The 14,035-nt window shown below is 38.5% G+C and overlaps 3 protein-coding genes across 3 annotated transcripts; all 3 read right to left on the reverse strand.

The window, feature by feature from the left end:
- Positions 1-464: 464 nt before the first annotated feature.
- HG535_0B07070 (SDR family oxidoreductase) lies at positions 465-1,505 on the reverse strand (the record flags this gene model as incomplete). The annotated part of the gene is made up of 1 exon (XM_037287493.1): positions 465-1,505. The coding sequence occupies one exon, from the start codon at positions 1,503-1,505 to the stop codon at positions 465-467; it is 1,041 nt and encodes a 346-aa protein (XP_037143388.1).
- A 1,660-nt stretch (positions 1,506-3,165) lies between these two features.
- Positions 3,166-4,581, reverse strand: HG535_0B07080 (uncharacterized protein; the record flags this gene model as incomplete). Its single annotated transcript, XM_037287494.1, has 1 exon — positions 3,166-4,581. The coding sequence occupies one exon, from the start codon at positions 4,579-4,581 to the stop codon at positions 3,166-3,168; it is 1,416 nt and encodes a 471-aa protein (XP_037143389.1).
- Positions 4,582-7,935: 3,354 nt separating this feature from the next.
- HG535_0B07090 (uncharacterized protein) lies at positions 7,936-8,403 on the reverse strand (the record flags this gene model as incomplete). The annotated part of the gene is made up of 1 exon (XM_037287495.1): positions 7,936-8,403. One exon carries the CDS (start codon positions 8,401-8,403, stop codon positions 7,936-7,938), a length of 468 nt encoding a protein of 155 aa, XP_037143390.1.
- Between the last annotated feature and the right edge of the window lie 5,632 nt (positions 8,404-14,035).

The raw sequence follows: 14,035 nt of genomic DNA on the forward strand, positions 1-14,035 counted from the left end.
AAAAAAGTCAAGTCTAAAGTCGTTAGATACGAAAGCACCAAAAGGTGCACAAAAAGAAACAGAATAAGCTTCCTTGAAGTTTCCTTTGACAATATATCCGAGGGATCTGCAAAATGAATGCACAGCAACGGAAATTACTTGGAATATGAGTCTCCTCTCAAGGTCGGTGTTGAATGTAGGAATATCACGGTAACATACTCATTCAAAAATATAAGGCACTCCTTTAAGAACTCGCAAAAGCACATGCAGATATAACTTATAATTAGTTGTTTCTGTGTCTTCATAAAACTGATAATATGTCTCTCGATGGATCCTAAATGCGGTATTTTAATCACCGGAGCGGTGTTAAAATATCAGTTCACGTCGAAATAGACCGAGTTCGAGTAAACTTTTAAAGCAAATTTGAACATGTTGTGAAAAGAGTAAAACCCAAGACCTATAAATAAATAAAGATACATTTCCAGTTAGTATTCCTTTTTGAGAATCTGCGCTGCTGTATCGCACAAACTCTTCTCTAGAGTAATGAATTCGAAACCTAGTATCTCCTTTGTCTTAGAGTTATCGAATTTCGCGTATGGCTGGATCTTATAAGCGCCCTCACTGGTGCACGGCGGGATTACACCCCGTAATTGCTGAAATCTCCTATTTAGAATTTCAGCCAAATCTTGGCCATTAAACTGTCCTGCCGATAGCCCAAGTCTTTTTCCAATAGCCTCTTCATTTTGGAATGCTAGCAAATGTGCTTTAGATACGTCGCGAACGTCAACGAAGTCACCTCTGATGTTCGTGATATCGCGGTCGGGCATAGACTGAAGGAACGAATTGATTACTTCCGCTGAAGTATTCAGTGTACCCGTAATATTTTCGGCAAACAGTTGAGGGCCAAAAATGAGTGCTGGGTTTATCGTGGTCAGATTTAACTTAATCAGCCCCTTATTGTGCTGCAGGAAATCCCATGCCGCCTTTTCAGCGAAATTCTTTGAACCACGGTATGCATCCTGTGGGTTGAGTTGACTTTCGGACCAAGAAATAGGGTTCCAGTTATCCTCTGTGTATACAAGGTCCTTTTCTAAGAACCTGTAAGTGTCCTTGATTGCGGCAATGGAAGAGGTGATGACTACATGCTCGACAGTTTGTGAACCGAATTCCATGATCGACTGTAACAAACCTTTGGTACCTTGGATTGCGGGAATTAAGAGCTCCTTCTCATAGTCAGTGGCTCTGAAATGAAAGGGAGAGGCAGTGTGAAGTACCACTTTGATTTCGCTGCTGTACTTTTTGAATATATCATCAAATGCCCTGGGTTGTGCAATATCTGGCACTACTTCCATCTCCAGCAAATCATTATTTCCAAATTGGCTCTTGAGCTTTTTACCTTTATCTTCTGATCTTACGGTTCCTATTACCTTGTAGCCTTGCTTCAGAAGATCATTGACTATATGTTGGGCAATGAATCCAGTAGCCCCTGTAACTAGAACTGACATGTTCTTTTGCTGGTAGTCCATGGAGTTAAGGTATAGTATCTGTGTATGTGAAACTTAACACTTTAGGCTGCATTCACGGGTAACCTAAAATTGGTCTATTTTTCTCATTTTTATATGTGTCTTTGCTCAATAAACAGAAAAGCCTGAAGCCCGCTTAGTAAACAAAAAGCACCCATAAAGGGAAGCGCAAGCGACGCATTCTTTTTATTTCCAAATGAGCTTAAATATTTCTAATCGAATACTGTGAAAAGAGTAATAAGTTTCTTCAACATTTCTGGTTTCTGACGAACGTTTAACAATCCATATATGAATGCTGAGTTTATACATACAATTTACTCAAAGGTATAGTTAGGAACCTGCGTTGGTTAGAATCGCATTTTCTAACCTTCAGTTGGGATTTTTTTCTCTGGCCGCTCAATTTGGGAACTGAAAACTAAAAAAATTCAATCGAGTATGATTTCTCAAACCTGAAAAGTAAAGCAAAACGCGTTTCGTTAATATCACTCTGAATTAGTCTTTGTTTTTCTAACATCTTCTTGGACTTAAAAGTTAAAATGCCCTGTGTCATCGCTTATTGTTCGCTCACGATTTTATAGATTGCATTGCTTTAATTAAAATGCAATAATATCAAAGTTTTTACTTTTTTTTGGAATTTTTTTACAACAAATTCTGATTGAATTGGTAACCTGACTTTTCCTGATTCATAGACTTATCAAAATCGTGCGACCAGCGCCAAATGTCTTTACAACAATGTTGTCGTGCTAATATAGATGAAGAGTATCGAGATTCATAAAAGAACATACATAAGGTGAAGTTTGAATAAAGCATGTCTGAAATATAATTCACTCATGTAACGCACAATACGACCAACAGTCAACCTTCACGCCTTTACTTATGTTTGTTTTACTTTTTTTATTTCATGTCATTCTTGCTTCAAGTAACGCATTACCTGGGATGGTAAAAAAACCGTGAAAATAATTCTCCTCGCTCCCAGCGAAGTGTAGGTACGGTTGATTGACTCTGAAATCTCTTCTTAAACATTGTTTTACATTTTTTTTGTTTGAAAAACTTTTAAGTCTCTTTGACTTCATCATATTCTAGTTGACGTCTCACTAGCAATGAGCAATGTAGAAAACTTATAATAACTTATAAATCTTTGACATTCATCTGAACCGCCAAAGCAATTCTTGCCCCGAATTTTGTACTTACTTATCGTGTTTATATTTTCAAATCTATTGTCATAGAAGTAAAATTCTGGTTTGTTATAGAGGGTTGTTTTCAAAGACGTTTGTGTCTTTTTGGTTACAATTCGGCATAACATTTTGTACTTCATATATATATATCCAAAGTTCAAAAGCAGGTAACATTTTGAAATATTTATTTCAGGCATACGGCTAAAAATTTTTTCTTTCAAATGCTTCTGTAACGGCTAACTGGTTTTCAACAGCTATTCATTTTGATAAAATAGCACAAATCACGTGGTAAAATTTAAATATGGCTATTATAAAGGATTTCAGCGGCAAAACCTTTGACTACAGAGGGCGGTCACAATTTACAAGGAAAGGAATCAATTTACGGCAGCTCTAAGATCTTAAAGACTTCTATTTCTGCCTTTCATCGCAAGCGTTTGTACCAATTTTATCCTAGGGACTTCTGTTTTATCAATTGAATCATGAGGCCGTTACCACACACCCTCAGATCTGAGATTCTCACTGAACTTTTTGATAGAATGTACTAGTATGGTTACAATCTCTTCAACCTCAGATTTGGTGATTATATAGGCAGGGGCCAATAATACACGATCACTACAGCTACCGTCTGGATTACCTGGCATGCCCATAACACTTAGACCATTATCAAAGCAATAATCTTGGAAACGAGGACCAATATTCAAGGCAGGGTCTAAAGCTTTTTTAGTCTTTCTATCTTTAACAAACTCTATAGACCAGAACCCTCCGAGCCCCCTGACATCACCAGCAATGTTATCAGTTGTAAATAGCCTTTCCTTTAGCATATTACCCATAATATTTCCCATCTCGAATATGTTGGAAGTCAAACATTCTCTTTCGATTTTACGCTGAATGCCTAAAGCTACTTCACAGTTGAAAGAGTTAGATGCATAGGTGTGACCTCCTGAGATGATACCAGTTCCTTTTAAATACGCGTCCCTAATTTTAGGTCCAACTAACACCCCAGCAATAGTAACATAACCAGACCCAAGCGTCTTACCCACTGTTTGTATATCGGGAGCTTCATCTGCTCCCAAGTAGTTTTCCCAACAGTTCAATTTACCATTAGGGTTACATCTACCAGTACCACACATAACTTCATCCAGGTAGAATATTATGTCATATTTGTTACAAATCTGTCTGAGACCTTTCAAATATCCCTTTGGAGGAGGTGTTGTACCCAAAGAAGATCCAGGCAGGGTCTCCACAATAATCACAGCAACAGTGTCTGGATCAGCGGTGACGATTTGCTCCTCTAAATTTTCAACCAGGCGCTGTGCATATTCTTCTTCGGTTTCATCACTTTTTTTGAAACGATAGGTGTAGGCGCATGGAATTTTGAAGCATACTTTCTCTCTATCGATAAGGTAAGGTTGGTAAGGCTCAACACGTGCATTCCAAGAAATAGACTGCGCACCGAGACTGAAGCCATGGTAAGAGCTTTCCCTTGAAAATATTTTGATCTTATTTGGTAAACCGCGCTCAAGCCAATATTGCCTAACAATTTTCAATGCATTTTCGTTACTTTCAGAACCAGATGTTGTCCACAGGGCGGCGGCAAATGCTCCTTTTGGAGATCGATCAATATAATATTTAGCTAAAGCTTCAGAACTCTTGTTTGAAATCTTAGGAGGATACGAATATGTGGCTGTACGAGCAGCTTCCTCGATAACTTGAAACGCCTCAGAATCTCCCCATCCTAAAGCACCTACAGCAGCACCTGTAATAGCATCAATTATTCCTCTATGAACCTTACCATTTTTCTCAACATCAATACGAATTCCTTCACCTCGAATAACTTGAAGACCTGGTTTATCGATTGAGCCCTGGAAAACATAGGAGTTTTGTTTCTGCTCACTCACTGACATGAGTATCCTAAATGATGTTCGATTAGTTATTCCTTTATTCTGAAATTTCAATCGAACCTGTAAGCAAATTATATACCTTTATGTTTGAATGGAAAATACAACGGGAATTGGAACGCGCATATTTAATTATCGGATATATGTATTAATCGGGTACTTTCATAAAGCAGAGTAGGTTTACATGGTCACTGTCTAGAATTGTAGCCTCGGTTAAACTTTCATTTAGCAGATAAACGCGACTGCAGCTTATAGCGATATTTCCGTAAAAGGTAACTTACAGCGATATTTCTTGGACCAAATAGGTATGTTTCGAGCTCGAAATTAATAAGTCTTGTAATAAGAATGATACACAAGGGGGGATATATTTCACACAAATGATTATTCAAACTAGTAATCTAGTATATCCCGAGGAAGTTTACTGTATTAAGAGCTCCCCATATGCTATATAATTGCAACTTTACTAAAATGGGGTTCCAGAGGGTGTATCTCGCAAAAACAACCGTGTTGTCGGCAGCTATTGACATTTTTACATAATAAAGCATAGTAATTAACAATTTGTTAACTTAACAGGAGCCGTCGGCTTTCATAGCACTTTCAAGGAGATAAATGGTGTAACGATATCCAAACGACTTCAATTTTGTTGCTCGATAAAGAAGTTAAATATAACAGGGATTGTGAATCCAGCTACGCCGTTTCCGTTTCTTACTTGATGTAGTGAAAACATTCTCAAAATCTTTTCTAGCTACTATTTTCACAATTTGAACAGCTTAAAGAACACAACTCGACCAGAGCCATTTTCACAACCAATTTTCAACCTGTCATCAACGCCATCTTTCCATTCCTATTTTCTTTTAGTATACCCTTTGTTTTCTACTCCTGTCCGAAAGGTTGCACTGGCAGGGATGTATAGAACCCTTTCTCCGCGCTTTCGTCGCAAACCATTGATTTTAGGAGAAGGCATAAAAACTTCGTTGTTATATTTCAGTGATATCAGCAGGACAGGTGCAAGTCAACGCCTCTAATTTCTCGTATACTGCTGGTGTACTCTATACTAGATATGGTATGTTGTGTGCTAAAAATCTTTAATGTTTTTAAAAGGAAAGTGAACTGGTGTGAAGTACTCATGGTTTAGTCGTAAAAAGTGACTACTTACTATTTGTTTCTGTTGACGCAGACATGCACTTATATTTGTGGATAAGATATGAAGTTAATATTTATACTGGTTTGAAAAGTCGAAGTTGGCTTGCTTAGAGAGTGCTAACTGGAAATGGTGGTAAAAAGAAGATAGACATCCTGGAGGTATAGAAGGAAGGAGTGAATCGAAACAAGGAAAATAGAAAGAAGGATACAAATTAGTCTCTTGTAATCGAGGCTTAAGTGTTTAAGGACCATTTTGTTTAAACGCAAAATGTAGGGTATAGAGCGTTAAGTGTAAACAGAGGAGGCAGGAAAGAAGGTGCAAAGAATATATCTGCCGTAGCAGACACCAATCTGAAAGGGAGGTCAAATGATATAAAATCTATATTTCTCATTGACTGTCAGAGACGACCAAATCGAGTACCATGCGTATTAAGCTTGGCACATATACAGAAAGAATAATTGTTTTATTTCGAGGTAAAAACAGCTCCAAAAAGTTTGTTTGACCGGTTTAGTGGATGGTACAATTGCATATGAAACATGACAAAACCTACAAGGTGTCTCTTGGGATGTTGCTTAAGAGAATTATAGGATACGAGAAACCATGAAGATATAAGAGCCATCAGAGGTCGGAACTGGCTTTTCATCGTCTGTGTTAGCAAATTGAACAGAGTAACTGTCGAGACGTGTCACTTCCGACGGCTGTGAGTTTTATCTTCAAGGTGAAATGCGGCACTGGGTCTAAAAAGTGCAAATTAAGTAAGAAAAGAACGAAATCTGCCAAAGCTGTAGAGAGCTACTGCAAGTGCCCTAGCTCCTTGTTTCAGATCTTCAGGCGCTAGCAATGGTATTTTTGTTGCGATTAAAATTAAACCTTAGGACACTCAATACAAGGACACTGCTGCTTGATTAAAAATAAACACTATGATAAATAAAAGTGTTACAGAGCCATCTTTCAAATAGGGGATTAGCTGCCTATGTGTTGAAGCAATTATGTGAGATTAAAGAGTGATTTAATCATGCCATACGGCAGACGACTAATCTTTTCTCAAGTTCGAGCGCTGTCGGTGATATATAAAAGGGGGACAGACAAATCAAGAGGAAACTTACCCAAAAATGCCGATTTCATGGCCCCTCCGGCCGGTAACGAAAAGAGAAGGCGCTGTTAAATTTTTCTATTATAGATGAACAACAGCTGCACAGTAGTAAGCCGATGGTTGTTTCCCAAGAAAGAGAACAAAGCAGTCAAAACAATGTGGCGGAGTTTGAAAACTCTCGGGAAAAACAGCAATACATGACTTTAAGTCAGAACCAAGTGTTTGAGAGACGTATCTTACCGGAGACCTCGTTCTGCTCATTTCTGACCCACGTTTATTTGGTATCTTGCAGGGGGGCATACAAATTTGCTGGATTACATCATGGAGCATTGGTGCTGCGATAAATGAACCTCTACAGAATGAATCCTTAAAGTGTCTTGCTACGTGCTGAACATTGGTGCAGGAAAGCGCAGGTACAAACGGCTTAAAAAAGTAAACATGCGTAGAAATGCATTATACACATGTGGACATATGCTTTGATAAGTAAAAAGTCAATTTGCTAGGTTGATAGAGGTTTGTGACATCTGTTTTTCAATGTAATGGTATTAGGTTCTAAGCGAGTAGCAAGTGACGAAGACAGGATGCGTCATTTAGGTATAAATTATTTGCAATTTGATTATCACAAAATGGGAGCCGGCATCTGTAACATCCTATATATATAAAATCAAAAGACATTGTTTCAATTGTAACAGCGTTGACGCGGACACCATAGATCAATATATGGTGATATGAATTGATTACCTGTGTCATCTGTTCAACGCCTGGCGCCTGTGTAGTTTTGCGGAGCATGCTTTTCTTCCTCATAGGGCATTTTTTTGCCTGGTTGCGTTTTTGACGGTGATACCAGCATAAATGATTTTTTGGCAGCGGCGTGTTAACTATGTGAAAAGATATAGGTGGTGGTGGGAGCGCGTTTTTGGTGAAATTGTTTTTTTTGCGAAAACGAAGAGCAACAAAGCTGGAACCTGACACATTATTAAAGATCTTAGTGGTATATGTCAGGCTGTAATTTGGGCTCACGAAAGTACTCTTTGAGCAGTGCAGAGTCACCTAAACTTTAGGAGATATCAGGGCATAAAATACATTACTATGTATGGACGTGATAAAGGCGGTAGTTACAGCATTAACGTGACAAAGGCGGTGGTAGGGGTTTTTCGTGAATATGAAGCGCTGGACCATCGAAACTTGGCGGGCATATACAAGTGAGTTGCAAGTGCTCTAGCCCACAAATTGAGGCCGGTGGCTTGCAGATTGCGCTCTGGAGAGGCAGCCAAACTTGAAACAAGATGTATGTATAAAACTGCAAGCAGACAAGCTTCAGCATATTTAGCAACCTAAAAATGTGGATGAGGAAAGGGGCAACTATGTTGAGAAATTTCAAGTGAACAAGAAGTGTATTCGATGAGCCATGGTGATTCTCGTAGCACATGAGGAAACTAGTGAAACGATCATCAGCAACGAGGAATATTTTTTTACCGCGAGCTGGCTGTAAGGCGAAGAGTGACGGAAATGAATGTGATGTGTGTTGTGTAAAACGCGAGAAGAAAAGAAGGAACGAGTGGGGATGAGTGATGCAAAGGACTGGTAACATGAAGGTTAAGTTAGATAAAAAAGTAAAGAAAGGGTTGAGTTATGAAAAAATGGTGGGAAGAGAGGAGGAGGATTAGTGAAGTAGATGCTTTGATATACAGGGATGATAGGAAAGACTGGTTATTTCTGATGGCAATGAACAGTTGCTGTTAGGTTAGCGAGACACCGTAGGGAAGATGTAATAGGGTAGTGGCTTCGAGTGAGAGGCTGGTAAAGCATGATGATAATATTACTTGTAAAGTGAAGAAGTATTTATGAGGGAATGGAATGATTGAAACAGGGTCTATTATTTTAGTGAGTACGTTGGTAAGGAGGCCATGGATGATTTTGTATCGCAAGGCGGCATGTATGACTAGTCAACGATCTCCGGCTGTTGGTAGTCCTTGCTATACTGTGTGCATAAGCAGGGGATGTTCACGATATGATGGGGAGCATACTACCAGGGTACTACAAGTTTGAGGAGAATCTCAGAGGCTTAAGGACGGATGTCGAGGATTTGATGAACTTGCGGAATAATGGGTGGTACCTGATGTTTTCGAAGCGAAAACGTGTGTAACGTAATGTGTGATCTGGAGATAAGAGAGTGTACAAAGCATCATAAGATATGCTGTGGAGCTGGTGGTGAGATCCAAAGGGACAGTCATAGAGTAGAGATAAATGCGCATATAACGGTATATAATATGTAACGAAAACGAGTGATCTGAGGGAGTTTGGTTTTGCCATTTTTTCGATATAGTCGTGTATTTCTGGCGAATGGTTTGCCTTTTGGTGATGGAATATTATGAATCTACATGGAAAAACTCACGTTATTCTATGGTATTCGTGTCACACACTCAAAGTACATGGTCCTCGAGATAGCAAAAAAATCAAATTTCAAAAAAAAATTTGCTAACACGCGATTATTTTATGTTGGGTAGGGATTTCTCAAAATTTAAAAAGGTGAAAAGTGTCGAAAATGAAAAAGAAGTAGTAAAATAGAGAGAAATAGTTAAATAAAGAAGTATACCTTTGAGTTTTTTGATGTGAAGTTGATATTGGGGGATATATAGAGGGGCAAAGAGGGGAGATGTGTGGGTCTAACGTCTGTTTGTATGGGTTTGTGAGACGAATGTATGGGCGATGGTGTAGAGATGGCTGAATGGGGTACGGAGGTAGATGTAAGGATGGGAGTGGCCGCTTAAAATATTCTGTTGCGTCAGTGAGAGCTGGTGAGGATGAGTGTGCAGATGTAAATCAAGGAATGTTTTGAGAGTGTTTACATACAGGCAAAGTGGTAAGGATTGATGGAATGTGGAGGGAATGGTAAACGAGGAGGATGATGGAAGAAGCAGGGCAAGGGAAGTGAAGAGGCAGGGAGAGGGAAGGGAAATATTAAATAAGTGATGGCGATAGAGAAAGAAATAAGAAACGATTTTAAAGCTGGTCAAAATGCGAGTTTATTGAGAAGAAGCGATGCGTTAAGTGGTGGGATAGTGGGTGAAAAAAGAGGATAGAAAAAGGGAATGAAGGCTGATTTTGGGAAAGTAGAGGTGAAATGGGGTTATTGAGTGAGTTCGGAAGTGATATAGATTTTAAAAACGGAAAAAAGAGGAATTATTTGTCGAAATGCGACGGGGTGAAAGTGGTGAGGTAAGGAAGGTAGGGTAAGTGGATGGTAAAGGACGTGAATAAAGAAGTGTAAATAAAGGAATGTAAATAAAGGAATGTAAATAAGATAATGTAGTTGAAAGTTTGTAATGATAAATTTTAGATACGATTAGGTATGTTTGTAAAGGAATGTGAGAAGTAAAAGGAAAAAGTTAGCAGGAGTGAGTAGATGAAAGAAGGGAGAATAAAATTGATGTGTCCAATATAAAGTAGTTTGAAAGAAATATGTGGCTGTTATCTTTATCGTTGTTGTTGTTTGTTTTCGTTTGTTTTCGATTGTTTGATGTCAGATGTTTATGTTTATGTTTGTTGTGTTGTTGTTATTGTTATTGTTATTGTTATTGTTGTTGTTATTGTTGTTGTTGTAGTTGTTGTAGTTGTTGTTGTTTTTTGATGGGAAAAGAAGAAGTTGTTTATGGATCTCGATGGTAAATTAAGGAAAAGAAAAGTAAGTTGGTAAATGAGGAGAAAAGATGGGGTAGCTGGGGTAATCGGGGAGATAATGTAAGTCAAATATTGGTTATACGTGAAAGAGTGGAGAAGAAAAGTGTAGTGTATAGTTTAGTAATTGGTTTAGAATAGATAGTTGGTTGAATAATAGAGAAAGAAGTTTGAAGTTGAAGAGAAGAGATAGTTGGTAAAAGAAGAAGTCAGTGTAGGGTAAAGAAGTAAAAGCGATATAGTGTTGAAAGGAAATGAAAATAATGGATGATTGAAATAAGTTGAGTGTGTGTTGAAAAGGTTAGAGATGGGAGAAGGAATGGTGAAGAAAGAAGATGTGAAGGTGTAGTGATTAGAGTAGATGTTGAGTTATTGTGGAGTAAAGGGAGGAGAAGGAGAAAAGTAGTAGAAAAAGATGAAAGAGAAGGGGAAGTAATTGTGAATGTCGAGAAAAGAAAAAAGTAAAATGTTTTTAACGAAAGAAGATGTATAGAAGAGTAGGGTAGAGGAAATAGATGTAAGGAGTAAGGTATAGTAGTAAAGTAGAAGAAAGAGTGGGGGTAGAAGAGGGAAGGAAGTAGAGTAGTAAGGTAGAAGAGTTAGAAAGAGAGGAATGAAGAAAGAAGTAAAAGTATGAATGAAAAGAAGTTGGGAGTGTGTTATGTAAAAGTTGAGAAGTAGAAGTGAAGAGGAAAAAAAAGAAGCGGAGTAGATGAAGAGTGTAGAGGGTGGTTGAAAGTTGAAATGAAGAAAAAGAATGAGTGAGAAGCGAGAAATATGAAAGATGAGGGGAGAAGTGTAATAGATGAAGAAGGTAGGGGGTGAATGGAAGTTGAATGGAAGTTGAATGGCGAATGGAATTGAAATGAAATATGAGGGGAGAAGTAAAATAGATGAAGAAGGTAGGGGGTGAATGGAAGTTGAATGCGGATGAAATTGGAATGAGAGCGGTGAGGGAGTGGTATGAAAGATGTGGAAAAGATGGATGGAAAGGAGGGTGGAAAGTAATGGGTAGCGTGGAAGGTAGGATGAATAGAGAAGGAAAGTGGAATCATAAAGGGTTATGGAGTAAAAGAGATGAAAAGAGTTGAGGGTAGAATGAAAATAGGCGGTAGGGGAAAGGTGTAGGGGAAAGGAAATATGGGATGTAAATGTGAAATGGATAAAAGAAAAAGGGAAATAAAGAGGAAGTGGGGTGGTAGAGCGTAGTGATGAGAAAGAAATGATGTAGAAAATGGAAGTAGAATGTGAAGTAGAACGGGAGTGAAAGGAAGGAGTGAAGTGTAGATGAAAGAGTGAGGAGTAGAACGGGAGTGAAAGGAAGGAGTGATGTGTAGTATGAAGGAAAAAAAAGAAGAGGGGGGTATGAAGAGAAGGGGTGGTGTAGAGTAGGAGAAAAGCGTCGGGAGTAGTATGAAGGAAGTATGAAGGAAAAAAGCGGTTAAGTGTAGGTGCGTAGAAGATGAGAGATGGGGAGTAATGTGAAGGAAGTAGAAAAGTGGAAGAAAGAGGAAAAGTGAAAGGAAGAGGAATGTGTGAAAAAAGGTAGGGTGTAGTTTGAAGAAGAGAGGAAGATGGAATGAAGTTGATGTTTGGGTAATAGTGGAAGTGAAAGAGAAGGAAGTTAAATGAAAGTGTGGGGGGGGAGAGTAGTAGAGTAGAATAGAAAGGGAAGTAAGAGAAGAGGTGAGAATGAATGAAGTGAAAGAGTAATGGGTAGAGTGGGAAAAAATGGGGAAGAAATGGGAAGTTGAGAGTGTAAAAAATGGAAAAGTTGGATGTGAAAAAGAGAATGGGGATGATGAAAAGGAGTGGGAAGTGTAGTGTATAAACGAAGTAGTTTGATGGATGGGAAATGGAAGTGTAAGAAAAGGAAAAGTGAAGGAGTAAGGAAGTGAGTAGGTGTGATGTAAAAGGGAAAAGAGATGAAAATGGAATGTTGGATAGAGTCGAAGAAGATGAAAATAGGAAAAAGAGTAGGAGGGAAAAAGATGGGTGATGAAGTAGAATAGATGTAGAAGGGGAAAAGAAGGTGAGAGTAAATGATGAAGTGAGTGAGTAATGAAGAGGAAATGAAGAGAAGAAAGGGAGAAGGGAAATGGTGAAGTTTAGAAAAAAGTAAATGTCGGGTATGGGAAAGAGAAAGTTGAAAGAAGTGATGGAGTAGAAAAGCGGAAAATGTGAAGAGATGGTTAGGATGAGAGAGTTTTGGAGTTGTAAAAGAGAATGAAAGTAGAGAGAAATGGAAGAGTTAGTAGTGGAGTAGAGTAGAGAAAAGGAAAGGGAAAAGAAGTGAGGGAGTGAGGGAGTAGGAAGTGGGTAGTGGAGTAGGAAGTGGGTATTGGAGTAGGAGAAGAGGAATGGAAAAGGGAATGAGGATGAGTAGTTGAGTAGATCGAGGTGATGAAAAGATGGAGTAGAAAGAAGAAGTGATGAGAAGTGGTAGAAATGAGGAAAGTGAAGATGTAAAGTTGAAAAGATGAAAGAATGTGGAGTGGATGGGAAAAAGAGAATGTGAAGGGAATGGTTGAGTGAAAAGATGAAAGAAGTATGAAATGTCTGGTAGAAAAGATGAAAAGAGTAGGAGAGAAAAAGGAGAAAGAAGTAGGAAAAGGGAGTGAGTGAAGAAGTAGAGTAGGGGTGAATGGAATGATGAAAAGAGTGAAGTGGAAAGAGATAGGTGAAAGATGTGATGAGTAGTTGAGTAGAAGGAAAGAAGTGTATAGAAAAAAGGAAGGTCGAAGTGAAGAGAAAAAGAAAATGGAGTGTGAATGAGAGGTAAAAAGGAATGAGAGTGAAGTAAAGGAGATGGAATGAATAGAAAGAGGTGAAAGTGAAGGATGAGGGGAGGTGAAAAGAGAATGTGTGTTCGAGTAGAGAAGAAGAGTTGAGGAGAAGAGGAGAAAGGAAAGAAAGAGAAGAGGAGAGAAGTGGGTAGAGTGTGATGTAGGTGTGAAATGAATGATGAGGGATGAGATGAGTAGTTGAGTGGAAAAAAAGAAGTGTAGGAGAGGAATAGGAAAGTTGAGGGATGAGATGATGAAAGAGTTAGGGAATGAAAGTGAGAAGGGAAAAGGAGTGGATGTGAAATGGAAAGGAATCCAGTTGAGTTTGTGGTGAGGTAGGAGAAAAAAGTAGAAAAGAAATAGGAAAGGGAATGAGTAGTGGAGTAGAGTGGAAGAAAAGATGTAAAAGAGAAAAAGAAGTGTATGAGAAGATGAAAAGGGTTGGAAGTTGATGTGAAGAGTGAAATGGAGTGGATGGGAGTAGAAAGTAAGAAAGAGTAGTAGAAATAGAGAAAAAAGGAAAGAGATGGTAGGGGAGTAGAGTAGAGAAAAGAGAGAAGCGGGAGTAGAAATGAAAGTAGAGTTGAAAGTATGAAAAGTAGTTGAAAAGAGTGAATGTGAGAAAGAAGAAAAGAAGAGAGGGAGTGTGAGAGTAGAGTGAATGGTTGAGAAAAGAGTGGTGATGAAGAGGGAGATGAAATAGGGAGATGGAGTTGGAGTGAAAAGAAAAGAAAGTTGAGTATGTATGAATAGAGAAGA

This window comes from Zygotorulaspora mrakii, chromosome 2 (assembly GCF_013402915.1).
Source record: "Zygotorulaspora mrakii chromosome 2, complete sequence".
Classification (NCBI taxonomy): Eukaryota; Fungi; Ascomycota; class Saccharomycetes; order Saccharomycetales; family Saccharomycetaceae; genus Zygotorulaspora; species Zygotorulaspora mrakii.